Source organism: Equus asinus, chromosome 21, assembly GCF_041296235.1.
Source record: "Equus asinus isolate D_3611 breed Donkey chromosome 21, EquAss-T2T_v2, whole genome shotgun sequence".
In the NCBI taxonomy this organism is placed as follows: Eukaryota; Metazoa; Chordata; class Mammalia; order Perissodactyla; family Equidae; genus Equus; species Equus asinus.
Genome location: NC_091810.1, coordinates 18621910 through 18636570, shown reverse-complemented (window position 1 = coordinate 18636570; position 14661 = coordinate 18621910). Strand labels below are relative to the sequence as shown.

Below are 14661 nucleotides of genomic sequence, written 5' to 3'. Positions count from 1 at the left end.
GCTCTTGAACCTATGCCGAAGCGCCGCAGGAGGAGCCTACTGCCCATTCCTTCTTGCCCGTCAGAGCCTCGCCTGCTCTGCCAGAGGAAGGGTCCAAGCGCTTCAGAGACACTACGCCTGTGACCTTCCCGTTTGCCGGGACAGAGCAGGAATGTCGAGGGTTGCTCTTCATTCATGCCCGACCTTGGCATCTTCTCTTCTGCCTCGAACACACTTACTGAAGGGATGCCTTCCGAGTGCTAGGGCCCTGGGGTGCTGCCCGCAGACAGTCACAGGAAGCGGCCGCCCCAGGGGCTGGCAGCCGAGCGGGGCGCTCCCTGCTAGGTGCGGGGGTGGGACACACAGCAGCGGCAGATCCTACCCTTAAGAACCTGCAGTCTGATCATTCAGCTACAGCAACCAAAAGCCACTGTTAGATACAGTTCATGTCCCCTAGCTCCGTGCTTTCCGTGCCTTCTCCAGAGGGAAAGACGACGTCTGCATCCCTCCTGGGCCCGGCGGCCGGGCCTGCACCTGGGCAGCAGACAGGCGGCCTCAGGGCGACACGTCCTCGGATGCCGAGCTGCCCCAGAGCAAGCGCCCGCTCCGGCCGCCCGGGCGCAGGGCGGGGAGTGGGGAAGGGGCGCCCTGAGGCAGCGGTCGAGGCGGGACAGCCCGAGGAGACAGGCCTCCGCCGGCGCCAAGTCTGAGGAGGCCGACTGCGGGGCCGCGGCCAGCGAGGCAGCCCTGGAGGGGCGGCTCGGCGGCGAGCTCGAAGGCAGCATCCTCAGGAGACGCCTCCCGCGGGCGCCGAGGGCCGGAGCAGCGTTCCGGTCCGCGTGTCGGTGAAGACTGGGTGCGTGGGAGGCCGACTGAGGGCGCGACTATCGTACTGTGTGGAGAGGCTCGGCGGAGAAAGGCTCGCGGAGGCCGGCGGGGAGAGGACTTGGTTCTGCGGGCAGGCAAGCCCTGAGGAACCCCAGGGCTCTGAGATCAGGCAGAGAGGACTGGGGCCTGAGGGCGCGCGGGCACAGGACACCCTGACGCGCAGAGCGCAGACTGCCCCAGAAGGAAGGCCAAGAGCGGGCGGCGAGCCCAGCGCGCGCCAACCGCTGCTGAGCCTCAGAAAGGTCCGCCTGCCCGCCGCCACGCCTGATTCTCATTGGTGCCTCTTACTTCTCCGCGGATTGGCTTGCTCCGGATCCAATAAGTCGGCTTGAGCCCTACTTCCGCTGAGAGCCAGGTCCGTCTCAGGCGAAGCCGGAAGAGTGCGCTTGCGCGCGCTTCCCGAAATCGCCGCCGCGCAGGGGACCGTGGTGTGCGCCGGGAGGCGGTGGAGAGCGGGTCCGGAAACGTCGGGAGGAAGGGCGGGGCATTGGGGCAGGAGGTGGGACGGAGTGGGAGGGGCGAGGCTTTGGCGGACTACAAGGGGAGGGGCCTGTGGGGAGTGGAGGAATTAAATAAAACTGGGCGGGCCTTAAATAAACGGAGTAAGAGGCCAGAACTTGATGGGCGGGCCCTTAAGGGGCGTGGTCTTTTGCGGCGACTCAATGGGCGGGGCCGTTATGGGGCGGAGCCTGATATGGAAATATGGCTCCCTCCGTTCTGGCGGGTAGCATGGGGCATCGTACTCTAGCCTCCGTCCCGGCCTTGTGGGCCTGCATCCCCTGTCCACGCTCCGAGCTGCGCCTGGACCTGGTTCTGGCTTCTGGCCAGTCCTTCCGGTGAGTCACCCTGTCTCCTGGTTCCTCAGCAGTGCAGGCCTGGGGTGCAAAGGAATGTTGGAGGTCATGGGAAAAACCTCAGGGTACAAAAGAGTAAACCAAGGCGCGCATGGTGAGCCTGTTATCTCCTTTATAAAGTGGAGGTAATAAGCCTGTGCAGTATTGTGAGAATGAAACGATATAATTGATGTAGAAGAAGGCACTTTTACTTTGCAATTCCTAAATCAGTTTTGTATATGGAGCAGTTGTAGGGTGGGAGGGCCCCAGAGGGTGCAGGAAGGGAAACTGAGTACTAGGGCTGCCATGTGCCTGGGGGATCAGGTGGAGGGAGCAAAGCCCAGCGCACTGGAGTGGCGTGCTGGCGAACCAGGTGTGGACACTGACGCAGACTGAGGAGCAGCTCTACTGCACTGTCTACCGAGGGGACAAGCGCCAGGTTGGCAAGCCCACACTAGAAGAGCTAAAGGCCGTGCGCCAGTACTTCCAACTGGATGTCAGCCTGGCTCAACTGTATCACCATTGGAGTTCGGTGGACCCCCACTTCCAAGAGGTGGCTCAGAAATTCCAAGGTGAGTACAGGGCCTAGGGCACAGATTGGGGTTCTTGTATTTTGGATAAGTTACTTGGTTTCACTATCTGTAAAATGGGGATTATATCTACCTCATAGGATTTTATGAAGATTAGAGGAGCTAATACGTGTAAAGTGCTTAGACTATTGCCTGACACATAGTAATTATTATTACTATTATTATTGTCCTGCTGATCACCATAGAAGAGGGATAAGGATATTGTGCAAATCCTGGATTTGTGATCTGGGGCAGGTGATGTCATTTATTCTGTAAATATTTACAGAGCATTCGCTATGTGACTGGGGATACAACAGTGAACAAAACACACAAATCCCCACCTTCATCGTGCTTGCATTGTGGCTGCTTTATCTATGGAATGGGATGATAACCCAGACCTCACAAGAGGCTATGAAGAATGAGAGCTCTGATGTTGCTCTAACAACACTGTCCCTCATTCCCCTGGGCTCCCCTGGAGCCTTGGTGCCTAGGATCTAAGGGTGGGCGGGGGCCAATCCCAACAGGAGGTGCTTCTCCTACCCCCTGCCTTTCTGATTCCCAGGTGTGCGACTCCTGCAGCAGGACCCCATCGAGTGCCTTTTCTCCTTCATCTGTTCCTCTAACAACAACATTGCCCGCATTACTGGCATGGTGGAGCAGCTCTGCCAGGCCTTTGGACCTCGGCTCATCCAGCTTGATGATGTCACCTACCATGGCTTCCCCAGCCTGCAGGCCCTGGCTGGTAAGTAGGTGGGTCTCTGCCCCTAGACCCTCCAACAGCTTTCAGATCTGTTCACTTCTCTCCTGGTTCCCATCTCCCATCTGTAAGCTTCCTGCCTTCCCAAACACTGCCCTTGTCCAGACCCACCCTGCCTGGTCTGATCAGTCCCATTTATATCTTACCCTCTCTATCTGTCCCTGAAATGTCAGCACCTTACTAGTCTGTGCTTTTTGCCCCATGCATTCAGTGCCTCATCAGCAAAACATCTGTATACATTGTGTGGTAGTTTGGGGTTAAAAGCATGCATTCTGGAGACAGACTGCCGGGGTCTAAATCCCAACTCTGACATTTGACTTCCAGTTATAGACCTTAGCACATTGTTTAGCCTCTCTTTGCCTATGGAATGGGATAATAATAGCACCTACCTATCAGAGTTGTCACGAGGGTTGAATAAAGGAATACACTTACTGTATCTAGCACACGTTTGGCATTTGGGAAGTATGCAGAAAATTTAAGTTGCTATCTCTGCAGTGAATCTAACAATTTTGCATCCAAGAACACATGTGTTCTTCACGGCAGCCCTACGAGGCAAGTATCTCAGTTGGCATTGTGAGAACCAAGCTAGGGGAAGTGCTTGGGGACTGTATAGCAAGGAGACAGCCCTCCTGGAGAAGAGAGAATGTTTTTGGTGCTTAGAAACCCAGTCTTGGGTCTTAGCTCCCAGCTTAGTAGTCATAAGACCTCAAGAAATTCATTCACCTCTCCAAGCTTCTGTTAATTTCTTTGTAGAATGGAATAACAGTTTCTATCTAGCAGAGCTTGAGGGTTGAATAAAGCAATCATGAGGCGGGGTAGAGTGATGGGTTAAGAGCACAGGCATTGGTGTCCCAGACCTGGGTGCAAGATCCCATCTCCACCATGTCATTTCTTGGGAAAGTTACTTAACCTCTTCTAAGCCCCCATTTTCTCCATCTGTAAATGGGGAAAAAATGTCAAGTGTCATGAGGGTCCTTGAGAAAAGTAAACATGATAATGTACCTAAAGCACTTCACCCGTACTTGATACCCAGCGCTTGATAATAGAAGCTGTTGCTGTCATTATGGTTATTATTTTAGATCATGGGTGTGTACGCCCTTTGGAAAGGTTAAGGAACTCAATTAGCGAGTTCCTCCAGAGCAGCAAGTCCTTCTCAGTCCTTGCTCCAGTGCCCAACACGTAGTAGATGCTCAGAAAACATTTATAGAGGGGCAGAACCCAGGCCTTAACCCTTTTCTTTACACATGCAAGTGTCTCCTGTGTTCCAGAGGGTGGTGAGGTGAGAGAGGGGTGCTTAGAGAAAGCATTCCTTTGGGCCAGAGGGCTCACAACGTTAGCCTGAGGACAGGAAGGATTTGAGGATGCCTGACCCGTGCTCCCCTCCCCACCCTACCCTACTCCCACAGGACCAGAGGTGGAGGCTCAGCTCAGGAAACTGGGCCTTGGGTACCGTGCCCGCTACGTGAATGCCAGTGCCCGAGCTATCTTGGAAGAGCAGGGCGGGCTGCCCTGGCTGCAGCAGCTGTGCAAGGCCCCCTATGAGGAGGCCCACAAGGCCCTCTGCAACCTGCCCGGGGTGGGCACCAAGGTGAGGACCCAGGTGTGTAGGAGCTGCCCTCACCACCCACTCGGAGAATAGCAGAGTAGGAGACAAGGCAGGCCTAAGAGCTGGGTGCAGGCTTGGCTTCTGGAGGCAGAACAGGAAGGAGAAAGGATGCAAGCAGATGTTTTATTAGAGAAAATGCAGAGTGCAGGAAGGGTATAAAGGACATTACCTTTTGAATGCATTTTTAGAAAGGCCGTTTGTTCAGGTGCTTATATACGCTGTTATATGTGTGCAGAAATTTCCGAAGGAATCACAGGAAACCTAATAGTGGTTACCTTTACAAATGGGAAGATGTTTCCGCTTTTTATTTTGTCCTTCTCTTGAAATTATATGTACTTATAAAACTTTTTGTTTAATGTCAACAGGTTTAGCTAGCAGTAAGATGATTGGGAATTTGGCATTTATTGTTTTCTTTATACTTTTCTGTAGCTTAAAAAATGAATTTTTGTTTAAAGAACTTTTTATTTTTTCTGAGCTAACATCTGTTGCCAATATCCCTTTTTTTGCTTAAGGAAGACTAGCCCTCAGCCAGCATCTGTGCCAGTCTTCCTCTGTTTTGTATGTGGGACGCTGCCACAGCATGGCCACTGATGTGTGATGTAGGACCACACCCGGGAACCGAACCCAGGCTGCTGAAGCAAAGCACACTGAACCGAACCAGTAGGCCATGGGGCCGGCACCTTAAAGAACTTTTTTAATGGGCTCTGAATTCCAGCCTAACATTAACTCTTGGTTCTGCCCCTTCCTGACCATGTAACTTTGGTCAAGTCCCTTCTCCTTTCAGAACCTCAGTTTTCTTGTCTGCAAAATGGATATAGGACTACCTCCTTCCCAGGTTATGATGAGAACCTGGCCCACGTAGATGTTCATGCATCTTTTTAAAGCCATTTTTAAAGTTATTAATAGATGGTATTTATTGATTGAGAAAATAGAATAATAGTAACCTCAGAGTGGAGGAGGAAGCAGCTGGCTTTGGGGCTAGAAGCAGGATGCTGGCTGGATCCTGCCATTCCTCCTCTGTGGCTTACTCTGTGTCTGTCACAGGTGGCAGACTGCATCTGCTTGATGGCCCTAGACAAGCCCCAGGCCGTGCCTGTGGATGTCCACATGTGGCAGATTGCCCAGCGTGACTACAGCTGGCACCCCACCACGACCCAGGCCAAGGGTCCGAGCCCTCGGGCCAACAAGGAACTGGGTAAGGAGAGAGAGTGGGATGCGGGGCTGGCAGTGGGCTGAGGGAGTGGAAACTTCTCACACCTCTCCCTAAAACCCCACCCCAAGAGGGGCCAATTAATTTTGCCTCATCACTTCTGGTTTAGGAAACTTTTTCCGGAGCCTGTGGGGACCTTATGCTGGCTGGGCCCAAGCAGTGAGTGTACCTAGGCTTCCCCTCCTCCTCCAGCCCAGACCCCATAGGACGTGTCCCCCAGCCCAGACCCAGTGGACCCTTACACCACCACCACTACCCCAAGTGACCCAAAGGACTCTCCACCCACCCCAGCCCTGACTCCAGTGCACTTTTGTTGCCCTGGCCCAGCCCACCATGAACTCTTCTACCTCCTCACACTGCCACCAGCCCCACTGGCCCTGCCCCAAGTTGTACCCTCTCCCCACACAAACTCCTCCGCCTGCCCCCAGGTGCTGTTCAGTGCTGACCTGCACCAACCCCATCGAGCTCAGGAGCCACCAGCAAAGCGCAGAAAGAGATCCGCAGGGCCAGAAGGCTAGGCGGGGACGCTGGACAAAGGGATTCCCCAAACACCTTTCCCCTCCATTCTCCCTACTCTCCCCCATCCAGCCTCATGTTGGGAAGCGGGCTTCCTGCAACTACCTGAGGGGCCAGGCACCCTCAAATCAAGCAGTTTGCACAACAGTGTGGGCTGGGGGTTATCTGGGAGACAGAGCTGCCTACGGTTTTATCTTCTTCCCTTTATTACAAGAAGGAACAATAAAATAGAAATATTTGTATGGAAAATGCTGTGGAGGAAGGGTAGGGAAAGGGATAGAAGGGGGTGGGGCAGGGTAACTTCCCAGTTCAGGGAGGGAAGGGGGCAGGCCGCCCCCAACCCCCCTCACACAAGGGATCCTGAGCCTGGATCCAGGGCCCTAGAGCTGGGAGGGCAGGGAGGGGGACAGCTCCGGGCCTGGCTCCACGCAGCAGTCTCGACAGCAGCAGCCAGCCGCTGGCCCTACATGAGAAGAGAGAACAGAGTTGGCTCTATGAGCAGACCCTTCATTCCAGCTTGGGTGCCTCCTCATGACCCACCCATGCCCTTCCACAGAGCCCTGGTCCTCACCCCCAGCTGCTGGAGTCAGCAGCTCCCCGTGGCTTGCCGTCTGTCCCTGCCCCTCCTGGCTGGTGCCCAGCTGTAGCTTCCTCATGTGCCGCACCACGGCCGTAGCATTGAAGGCTTGCTGTGGGGAGAGCGGGGACAAGGGACTTTTGATAGTGGGCGATCATGGGGTAGTCTGGCGGGATTGTTGCAGTGGTTCTGTTATTTCATTCAGGTGTTATTGATTGATCCCCTAAAAGCCCATGAAACCTCTGCAAGCCTTTATTAAATTATATCTACCCATATTATATATTTACACATACATACACACACAGATATAAAATGTATATGTATAAACACATAGATAACTTTTTATATATAATTAATTCATATTCATATTTAATAGCAAACAATATAGCATTATGTATCAGGCATTGTTCTAAGCACTTTACATAGTAATTAATCTTCACAGAAGTCTTTGAGGTGGGCACTATTAGTATTACTATTATCAAAGGAGAAAACTAAGGCACAGAGAGGTTAAAATAACTTGCTCAGGTGTGTGTGTCTCATTCCCTATTCAACATATCCACTGAGGTGTCCCACATACCCCTCAAATTCACCATGTCCCAAACCAAAATCATTCCCCCAAGATAAGTTTCTGCCCCTGGGATCTCCATCTCAGTGACAGTACCACGGTCCGCCTTTTCCCCTATCAAAATATTGAGCCACCCCTCGACATCTCTTCTCTCCCCAAACATCCATTCCATCATCATTTCTTGTTGGCTCTACCTCCTGAATGACGCCTTGACCAACCACTGTTCTCTGTTCCCATTGCCACTGAGCTCGTCCAGGCCCTCACCCTCTCCTGCCTGCATCTTTGCCACAGCTTCCTCAGGGGTCCTCCAGGGTTCACTCTGTGCCTCTGTGAATGCTGAGAGCCCTTTCTAAAAGGCAAGTTCCTGCTGAAAATCCCTCTGGGGCTCCTCAGTGCCCTCAGGATCAAGTCACTGCTCTACTGTGGCATTCGAGGCCCTGAGCAGCCCGGCCCCTACCTGCGCCTCCAGCCTGTGCTCCTGCCCAGCAGCCACAGCAGCCCCCGCAGCCCCTCCAGTCCAGCCAGGCCTAACACTTGCACTTCCCTGGCTGGCTGCACTCTCTTGGCCCTGGCCCTTTGCACACCAGTTCCCTCTGCCTCAGACATTATTCTGCTGTGCCAGTTGTCAGGTCTGACAGGTCTGTCGGGCAATTACCACCTTTATGCTCCCTCCAGGACCCTGTAGATTGGATTAGATGTCTCCTTAAGAATTTTACACTGTTCTCCCTCTAGACTTGGAGGTCACAGACCTTCTGGAATAGAGTAGGTGTCAGGGAGTGTTGAATGAATCAATGAATGAGTGAATGAGGTTCTTCAGTAAGAACCCCTGAGCAGCTACTGTGTGCCTGACTTGGTGCTAGGTGCTGTGCACACCGAGGCCTGGATGGGGGTGGGGAGGAGTCCTGGGGAGGCTGGAACCAAGGACTAGGGTTGTCGGCTCACCTTCCACTTGCTCTTGGCAAAGTTCTTCTTGATCTGCTCACTCACTGACTGGTGAATATTCTTATCTAGAGCCGTATCTCCTGCAATCCTAGGATGGGGGCGTGTGGAGGGTTATCTGTGAAGGCAGAGGCAGGCCTGGGGGCCCCAGACCCCACCCCAGTCCACAGCTTGTGGGAGTTCTCACCACGGGTGCTGCAAGGCCTGCTCACAGGTGAACCTCTTCTCTGGATCCTTCTCCATCAAGTGCCGGATGAAGTCTTTAGCTGAACCCCCAAGACAAGAGCAAAGACAGAAACAGCGTGGCGGTGCCTGTGGACACCCCCAAGACAGAACCCACCCCCTCAGGTCTGCCCTGGCATCCAAGCAAAACAAGAGGCCAGATCTGTCCATGTACTGCCCTACCCCACCTATAGCCTTTCTCTAAGCCCCCCACCCACCCCAGCCTTCCAGCTGTCTCCTTTTCTCCTTAAGAAAAAGTTGTTCTTAGAAAAGATTCTACACAGTGTATTCACACTGATATGTAAATGATTGATAATGGCTTCACAGGTTTGCCTCCTAATAGGAGGCACAAAAGGCAGATGAAAAGTCTTATGGTGGTGTTTTAGCCAATAGGAGGTCAGTGGGGGAGGTATTTTCAAAAATACTATGTATGAAGACAGAATGAATGCATGCCTACAAGTTTCTCAGACCAGGGCCAGGCAGAGGGAAGCATCTGGGGTGTCTGATCTCAAGACAGGTCTTAGTCTAGGGCTGGGGAAGCTGACCAAAGGAAGGCAGTGAGGAGACCCCCAGAGCAGATGAGGAAGGCACCAGAGGCAGGGCTCAGGAGAAGGCGAAGCCTCAAATACCAGAGTCAGAGATGTCGTCCCAGTAAGGAGAGTCGAACTCGTACTCGGCCTTCAATATCTGTTCAAAGAGTTTGGCATCATTCTCGTCGTAGAAGGGGGGGTAACCGCAGAGCCTGGGCAGAGAGAAACTCATCCTCATTTCTACTTTCAGTGCATCCATTGGCTCCGGGATGGAGCTTTGGGACAGTCCCAGGGGTCAGGCAGGAACCACAGCAAGGAGTTGGCCCTTTTCTGAAGCAGGGGAAATCTACCCCTTTCTGCCTTGCTCACCGGGCCCAGCTACACTGGCCTTCTTTCTCTTCCTTAATGTGCTGCCATCTTTCCTTCCTTAGGGTTGTTTTTTTTTTTTTTTTAAAGATTTTATTTTTTCCTTTTTCTCCCCAAAGCCCCCCAGTACATAGTTGTATATTCTTCGTTGTGGGTCCTTCTAGTTGTGGCATATGGGACACTGCCTCAGCGTGGTTTCATGAGCAGTGCCATGTCCGCGCCCAGGATTCGAACCAACGAAACACTGGGCCGCCTGCAGCGGAACGCGCGAACTTAACCACTCGGCCACGGGGCCAGCCCCCTTCCTTAGGGTTTTTGCACTTGCTATTCCCTCTGCCTAAATCATTCTTCCCCCAACACCTCGAATGTCTGGCTCCCTCATTTCATTCAGGATGCCACTCAAATGTCACCATCTCAGAGAGGCCTTCCCTGACCTCCTTATCTAAAATGGCATCCATCCCCGTCTCCCTACCCTGCTTGATTTTTCTTCATAGCATTTTTTTTTTACCACCTGACATTTTATAGATTTATCTACTTGTTACTTACTTGTTTACTTGTTTATTTACTTGTCTGTCTCCTCTACTAGAGTGTCTGCCCCTTGAGGGCAGGCACTTTGTTCGCTTTGTTCTCTGCCAAATCCCCAGTGCTTGGCACATGCCTAAAACATAGTATCTATTGAGTGAAGTAATACTAGTCATTAATTGCTAGATAAAAATATGGATGGTAGGAAAGAAGAAATAGCAGAGGGGAGGAAGATGGGAGAGGAGAGGAGAAGTCTGGAGCCACATGCCTCAATGGCCAAGCCCCCACTCACAGGATGTAGGCGATGACGCCAATGGACCAGCAATCCACTGCCTTGCTGTAGGGCTTCTGGGCCAGGACCTCAGGGGCTACGGAGGGAAGGGGACATGGTAGTGATGAATCTCTGCCCTGCAGCTCCTGGTTCCTCCCCAAGCCCACAGCCCCAGCCCAGGGCCCTCCGCACCCACGTATCCTGGGGTCCCGCAGGCCGTGGAGAGCACGCTGCCAGGGTCCTCCATTTTGGAAAGGCCAAAGTCAGAGATCATGATCTTGGAGTCTTCCTCCAGGCTGTAGTACAGCAGATTCTCCGGCTAGGAGGGCAAGAGGGACAGTCAGAGAAAGCCAGAGGCTGGCAGAACCTTCTGTCTCCCCAAGCACCTCCTGAGAAACTTTGGGCTCCCCAAAAGCCCCTGTGGCTTCATTGCTGCCATCTTGTTTGAAAGCACAAGAAACTCGAGGAAGTTCTCAAGGAAGTTAAAAGTTCCAGAAAGGGGGCCAGCCTGGTGGCAAGGGTGTTTAAGTTCACACGTTCCGCTTCTCGACGGCCCGGGGTTCGCCAGTTCGGATTCCGGGTGCGGACATGGCACTGCTTGGCAAAAGCCATGTTGTGGTAGGCGTCCCACATATAAAGTAGAGGAAGATGGGCATGAATGTTAGCTTGGGGCCAGTCTTCCTCAGCAAAAAGAGGAGGATTGGCAGTAGTTAGCTCAGGGCTAATCTTCTTCTTCAAAAAAAAAAAGTTCCAGAAAGGATAAGGGCCTCGGGAATGTGGGAGAGAATTTTCTGTAAACCTCAAGTATGTATGGTGAAGCCCTAAAGAAATAATTTCTGAGCACCTACTGTGTGCCAGATCCTGTGCTAGTGCTTGATTTCATTTCATCCTTACCACATCATGCCAGGCCAGTGTGAATAATCCTAATTTACAGGTGAGGAAACTGATGCCATGAGAAGCAAAATGACCTGCCCAAGAACCTACAGTTAGGGAGTAACAGGGCAAGAATTCAAACCCAGATCTGTCTCACCCCAGCGCTCTTCTCCTAGACCAAAATGAGATGTACTACAAAACGTGAACCCCACGATAATCTCTGAGAAGTAGGATTTCAGGGGTTTCTGGCTTTCTTCTTTATATTTTGCTGCCCCATCTAAGTTTTCTACAGAAAGCAAGTGGGACATTTATTATCACAAAAAGATACAAGATGTTATTTTGATAAGATAACAGCACAATTCACCTTTGTGTCCATTTGAGTGTCCAAACTGAAGTGGGAGGAGGCAGGTTAGGGTTTACAAGGTTCATTTTGCAGATGGGAAGCTGAGGCTCAGCGAGGGAGTGAGTTACCCAGGGTCACACCCTGAGGAGTCTGCAGAGCCCCCACCCCTGGGTGCCCCAGCTCCCCACACACCCTCACACCCCACCTTGAGGTCCCGGTGTACAATGCCCAGGTCGTGCAGGTACTTGACTGCATCCAGCACCTGGAAGATGAGGCGGCTGGCATCCCGCTCTGTGTAGAAGCCTTTTTCCACAATGCGGTCAAACAGTTCCCCGCCCGACACCCTGCAGCCGGGGACACGGCAGTCTGACCAAGGGAGCCGGGGAGGCAGGGAGGCTGGGGAGAGGGCAGCAGGGAGAGGTGCAAGGAAGGTGCAGAGGCGGAGCCACTCACAGCTGCATGACGAGGTAGAGGTGGCCCCCACTCTCATAGATGTCATCCAGGGCAACAATGTTGGGGTGCTTGATCCTGAAAGGAGAATCGAAGTGGTTCAGAGCCGAGGACAGCTCAGCCACCTTCCCACCCTCACCTTGAAGAACCACCGCCTGCAGACCTAGGCAGGACAAACCAAGGACCAGGGTCCCAAAGGGAAAAGCTGATTTACCATGATTGATTATAAGGTATTGGAAGGCAGCAGAGTACAGAGGTAAACACTAGGCTCTCGAATCGGGCAGAACAGGGTCCAAACCTGCCTCTGCCACGTGCTATTTAGGAACAAGTCTTTTCACCTCACAGCACTGATCAATATATGATTTTTTAAATTTTTCTGTGTTTATAAGTTTGTCAGCCTCCTCCACCAGAACATCAGCTTCACAAGACCAGGGGCTTTATCCTCCTCACCACTGCTCCTGCAGCTCCTGGTGCCGTGTAGGTGCTCACTAATATTCATTGAATTGAGTGTGACCTCTCTGAGTCTCAGTTTCTTCCTCTATAATATGAAGCCAATGATAGTACTTCCCTCACGTGAGATAATGCAGGTAAGAGGCTTGGCCCAGTGCCTGGCACACAGTGAGTGCTCAATAGATGACCCAGTGATGGTGATTGAGCTTGATGGAAGACTCGGCTCAGCTACAACTTGCTGTGTGACCTCGGGCAAGTCCCTTGCCTTTTCTGGGCCTCAGTCCTCCCTCCGACCCCACCACCAATCGTGGAAATGATCATTTAGTCCTGCCCAGGGTGGTTGAAAAGCTCAGAGGAGAGACTGGAAGTGAAGATTCTCTATGGCAAGTTTCATATCAGCACGAGCAACTCACAGACCAGTGGTGTTGACTTAGGCGGTCAGCAGACAGGCATTTTCACACTTGCTCAGTGGCTTTAATATGTGGTTGGAATGTGAGGTGGGTCTAAGGGTAACACCAATTGAGATGCGTGGGTTCAAGCCATGTTCGAGGGTTGATCTTTACATTGATGGAACAGAGTAAACCACTGTAAATAAGCTGTGGCATCTCAATCACTCCTGTCACGTTAGCGCTAGTGCCAGCGCTCTAAGTAAAGGACCTCTGATGTGCTCCGCAACCTTGCCACCTGGAGATTATTACCCCATCTTATAAATGAGCAAGTTGAGGCTCAGGGAGGTTAAATGATTTGCCCAAAGCAGCGATAGGAGGGGTCAAGGCAGCATCAACCCCAGGCAGGGACAGGCAGTGGCCCACACACTTGTGCAGGACAGCGATCTCATTCTCCATGCTGCCCTCCTTGCCCTCCAGAGCCTTCTTGGCGATGCATTTGATGGCCACCAGCTTCTGAGTCCTCTTATCTTCTGCCAGGATCACCTCGGAGAAGGCCCCCCTGCAGGGAGAGGGGACTCATGAGGTGGGGAACTGGAACCCCAGCTTCCCTCCAGCCTCTCCTCCATCCCCCGTGGGTTATGTGAGCACCTCTGGACCAAGGACGTGGGATGAGCCTCCCCCTATCACTCATCCACTACCTGGTGTCAGAGGTGGTCACCTGACCCAGGCCTGGCTAATCAGAGTAGTCTATGCCGTGGCCACAGTAATGTGATGCAAGCCAGGTTATTGGCACTTTGAGAATGAGGTGCTCTTTCCTGCTAAGCTGGTAGAATGTAAGCCTGGAGCTAATGGTGGTCCTTCTTGCCACCACTTCGGGAGAGCCTGCTTGAGAATGAAGCCAACACAAAGGAAATCAGAGCTGAGAAATGGTCAAAGACAATTTCCTGATAACATCATGTGAGCCCCTGGATCCAGCCATGCCTGAAGTTTATCCCCTGGGCTTTTTGATTACGTGCATGACTGGTTCTGTTTTCTGCTAAAGCCAGTTTGAGTCATGTCTAATTTAACACCCTATAGAACCTTGAAGAACCATCAGCATCACCTGGGAACTTTTTAGAAATGCAGAATCTCAGGCCCCACCCCAGACCTACTAAATCAGAATCTGTATTTTAACGAGATCCTCCAGTGATTCGTATGCTCACTGACATTTGAGAAGCAGTGCTTTAGAACAGGCTCTTAGATTTGCACTACTGATTTGAACTAAAGTTCACTGATTAAAGAGGGTTTACTAGAGTATTCTTTCTACAACTTTTTGCTTTCCCTGGGATAATAAAAGTCTTAAGTCAAAGAAAAGCATCTCTCATGATGAAATCTCAGTAATCAGAATAACTAGTGACTGTGGTAGCCTCATTGCTGGTTTCTAGTCTTGTCTCTCTCCAATTTACCCTTCATGCTGTGACCAGAGTGACCATCTCTGAACTGTAAACCTGCCGAAAAGTCTTAAATGTCTTCCTATGGCCTGTGGGATAAAGTCCAGCCTCCATGGCTTGGCCTTCAAGGCCTTCCATGACCTGTTTCCCTCTCTAGCCTGTTCCCGTCTTTCCCCAGCCTCCGATTATAAGCTCCACCAGACTGTTTACCTCTTTCCACACAGAACATGCCTCTGAGCCTTTGCTTGTGCTATTCCTTCTGCCTGGAATGCCCTTCTCCCTCTCTGACAAGTGCACTCCTACCCATCTTTCAGCCCCCAGCTCTTAGGCCCCCTGCTCTCTCTGGACTCCACAAAGTCCTCATTCCCTTCCTTAA

The 14661-nt window shown here is 52.1% G+C and overlaps 2 protein-coding genes across 24 annotated transcripts in view; one reads left to right on the top strand and one right to left on the bottom strand.

Moving 5' to 3' along the window:
* The first annotated feature begins 1221 nt into the window (after nt 1-1221).
* OGG1 (8-oxoguanine DNA glycosylase) overlaps nt 1222-14661 on the top strand; it is a 27967-nt gene continuing 14527 nt past the window's right edge. For 4 of the 19 annotated variants that reach the window (XR_011496539.1, XR_006517226.2, XR_011496538.1 and 1 more), the window contains exons 1-4: nt 1444-1703; nt 2025-2272; nt 2832-3011; nt 5677-5827. Coding sequence is in view for 10 of the 19 variants with exons in the window: in XM_014848104.3 (XP_014703590.1) it covers nt 1570-1703; nt 2025-2272; nt 2832-3011; nt 4433-4626; nt 5677-5827; nt 5952-6001; nt 6271-6360 (1047 nt within the window). In the remaining 9 variants the exon portion in view is untranslated. Of the gene's footprint in view, nt 1704-2024; nt 2273-2831; nt 3012-4432; nt 4627-5676; nt 5828-5951; nt 6006-6270; nt 6608-8138; nt 8331-14661 lie in introns of those variants that run through there. The other 15 variants (XM_014848104.3, XM_014848107.3, XM_014848105.3 and 12 more) reach the window with 15 other exon arrangements.
* Nucleotides 6542-14661, bottom strand: part of CAMK1 (calcium/calmodulin dependent protein kinase I) — a 10969-nt gene continuing 2849 nt past the window's right edge. For 3 of the 5 annotated variants that reach the window (XM_014848101.3, XM_044754120.2, XM_014848100.3), the window contains 10 exons: nt 13283-13414; nt 12020-12094; nt 11772-11910; nt 10543-10669; nt 10372-10447; nt 9291-9403; nt 8627-8705; nt 8443-8530; nt 6930-7047; nt 6542-6821 (listed from right to left, as the gene is read on the bottom strand). In XM_014848101.3, coding sequence (XP_014703587.1) covers nt 6739-6821; nt 6930-7047; nt 8443-8530; nt 8627-8705; nt 9291-9403; nt 10372-10447; nt 10543-10669; nt 11772-11910; nt 12020-12094; nt 13283-13414 — 1030 coding nt within the window. In that variant the 3' untranslated portion in view covers nt 6542-6738. The remainder of the gene's footprint in view (nt 6822-6929; nt 7048-8442; nt 8531-8626; nt 8706-9290; nt 9404-10371; nt 10448-10542; nt 10670-11771; nt 11911-12019; nt 12095-13282; nt 13415-14661) is intronic. The other 2 variants (XM_070493297.1, XM_044754119.2) reach the window with 1 other exon arrangement.